At 37.8% G+C, this 2,391-nt stretch overlaps 1 protein-coding gene across 1 annotated transcript in view; it reads right to left on the bottom strand.

Moving 5' to 3' along the window:
* Positions 1-252: 252 nt before the first annotated feature.
* Positions 253-2,391, bottom strand: part of LOC107575721 (gastrula zinc finger protein XlCGF8.2DB-like) — a 5,480-nt gene continuing 3,341 nt past the window's right edge. Inside the window, exon 2 of the mRNA XM_016262066.1 lies at positions 253-1,557. Within this exon, the coding sequence (XP_016117552.1) occupies positions 728-1,557 (830 nt within the window). The 3' untranslated portion in view covers positions 253-727. The remainder of the gene's footprint in view (positions 1,558-2,391) is intronic.

Genomic DNA, 2,391 nt, shown 5'->3' with positions numbered 1-2,391 from the left:
AACTTACCGCGGGGAAGAAAACATCTTCGGTCTGTCCAATGATTGTAAACAGTCATTAGGTCCGTCAGACTTAAGATATTTGAGCGGTAATGAGACCAAAAATAATTAAGACCCACCGAATCCGAATTTAAGACATTTTAAGGACCCGCGGACACCCTGTTTAGGTTCGGTATCTTTAGGTTCACTGTCAAAAATGCCAGTGTGAACACTAAGCGGACCAGGACCAAATGTATCGTTTTCTTTTTTGGTCCGAACCAAGAGAACCAAACTACAAGTGTGAACACACCCTAAAATTAGATTTTTAAAATCCTGCAGATAACCTGAATACCCCCCAACCCCCACCCACACTGACCAAATGTAAACAGATTCTCACCGGTGTAACTGTTCATGTGATACCTAAAGTATAATTAGTTTTTGTACCCATACACTAGCATTGTTATTGTTGTTCTGTCTCTTTAGTTTTGTTTTCTACTGCAAAAAAACAATGGCCTGGACCAGTGTTGCCACCTTGGAACAACTGATTAGTGTAAAACCAAGTCAATGCTCATATGTGACCTGCACGTACAAAGTACGCACAGTTACAAAAATCAGATGGTGCGCATACTATTTTGGTGAATTTTGCGCCATGCATACTGTACGCAGACCCTCGTGTAGACGTAAAACCCAAAGTATACATTGGCCTTGAGGTTTAGTTTTGTTGTGAAGTTCTCCCACACAGTTTGGAGTTTTAATGCTCCTTTCTGATGTGAATTCTCATGTGCCTGTTAAAGCTCGATAGTTGAGTGAAACTGTTTCCACATTGAGAGCATGTGTAAGGCTTCTCACCAGTGTGAACTCTCACGTGTCTTTTAAGGCTTTCTTTTTTAATGAAACCATGTCCACACTGTTTGCAGGTGAAAGGCTTCTCTCCAGTGTGAACCCTCATGTGGACTTTAAGGTTTCCTTGTTGACTGAAATGTTTTCCACACTGTTGGCAGGTGAAAGGCTTCTCTCCAGTGTGAATTCCCATGTGGGCATTATAAATGCTTTTATGTTTAAAATTCTTTCCACATTGAAGGCATGCATAAGGCTGCTCTCCGGTATGAATCCTCATGTGCCTTTTAAGGTTTCCATTTTCAGTGAAACTATTTCCACACTGTTGACAGGTGTAAGGCTTCTCTCCAGTGTGAACTCTCATGTGGACATCAAGGATTCCTTGTTGATTGAAACACTTTCCACACTGTTTGCAGGTGTAAGGCTTCTCTCCTGTGTGAACTCTCATATGTTTTTTAAGGTTTCCTTTTTCAGTGAAAGTATTTCCACACTGTTTGCAGGTGTAAGGCTTCACTCCGGTGTGAATTCTCATGTGGACTTTAAGGTTTCCTTGTTGATTGAAATTTTTTCCGCACTGTTGGCAGGTGAAATGAATTCTAGTTCCAGTCTTCTGAGCTCTTTTTTGTGAGAAAGTCTTTTCAGTCTGTGAACAACTTAATGATTTTTGTCCAGTTATGTAATCACTTTTGCTATACTGATCTCTATCTTGCATTTCATTCAGTACTTCACACTCCTCTTTCAGATCTAGGGTGAAAAGAGACAAATACAAGTTAACACCCATTTTAAAGCAGCAGTAGAACAGAAATAATGGCCAAATCTCTTGCTGTGGCTACTGTGTATAGACCACCAGGGTTGTATACAGATTTTGTAAAAGAATTTGCAGATTTCCTCTCAGACATATTGGTTACTGTTGATAAAGCACTAATTGTCAGAGATTTTAACCCTTTAGGCGCCAGGGTTTTTTTGGGAAATAATGCTGGATTTTGACAAAGATTTCAAAAGCTTGTGGCTTGAAAGGGCTTAAAGATGGAGATCTAATGTAAATTAGAAAAATGTTGGGCATGAACGAAAGTTTATGTGGGGTGTAAATATATTCATCTAATATGCATATTATGACGGCATCAGGGGCGGCCATCTTGAGTTTCATAATATTCAGGAAATAGTGGATACTGAATTGATGTTTGAACCTATTTGGAAGTTTTTTTTTTTTTTGTCTTTTTATCCTCATTCCAAATGATCAGAAAAGAGGAAACCAACAATAAAATAGGAGAAAGTACTAAATTATTACTATATTAACAATACTATATAGTAGTAAAACACATGTGAACAGTAGCCTACTTTGATCAGTTCATCAGTAATATTCAGGAAATAATATATATGGAGTGGATGTTTGAAACTTATTTGCATGTTTTTTTTGTCTTTTAATCCTCATTCCAAATGATCAGGAAAAGTGTTTTATCATGCTGGTATCTTAAGGACTTTCGTGGAGACCTGACTCCTAAAGTTTTTCATATTCTGTGTGGTTGGCAGATAGAAATTAATCTTTTCCAATAAGTTTAAATAGATTTTTACCTTTTA

This window comes from Sinocyclocheilus grahami, unplaced genomic scaffold, assembly GCF_001515645.1.
Source record: "Sinocyclocheilus grahami isolate Dianchi unplaced genomic scaffold, SAMN03320097.WGS_v1.1 scaffold2837.1, whole genome shotgun sequence".
NCBI classification, from domain to species: Eukaryota; Metazoa; Chordata; class Actinopteri; order Cypriniformes; family Cyprinidae; genus Sinocyclocheilus; species Sinocyclocheilus grahami.
Note: the sequence above shows the minus strand (reverse complement) of the source record. Positions and strands in the feature narration are given on the sequence as shown.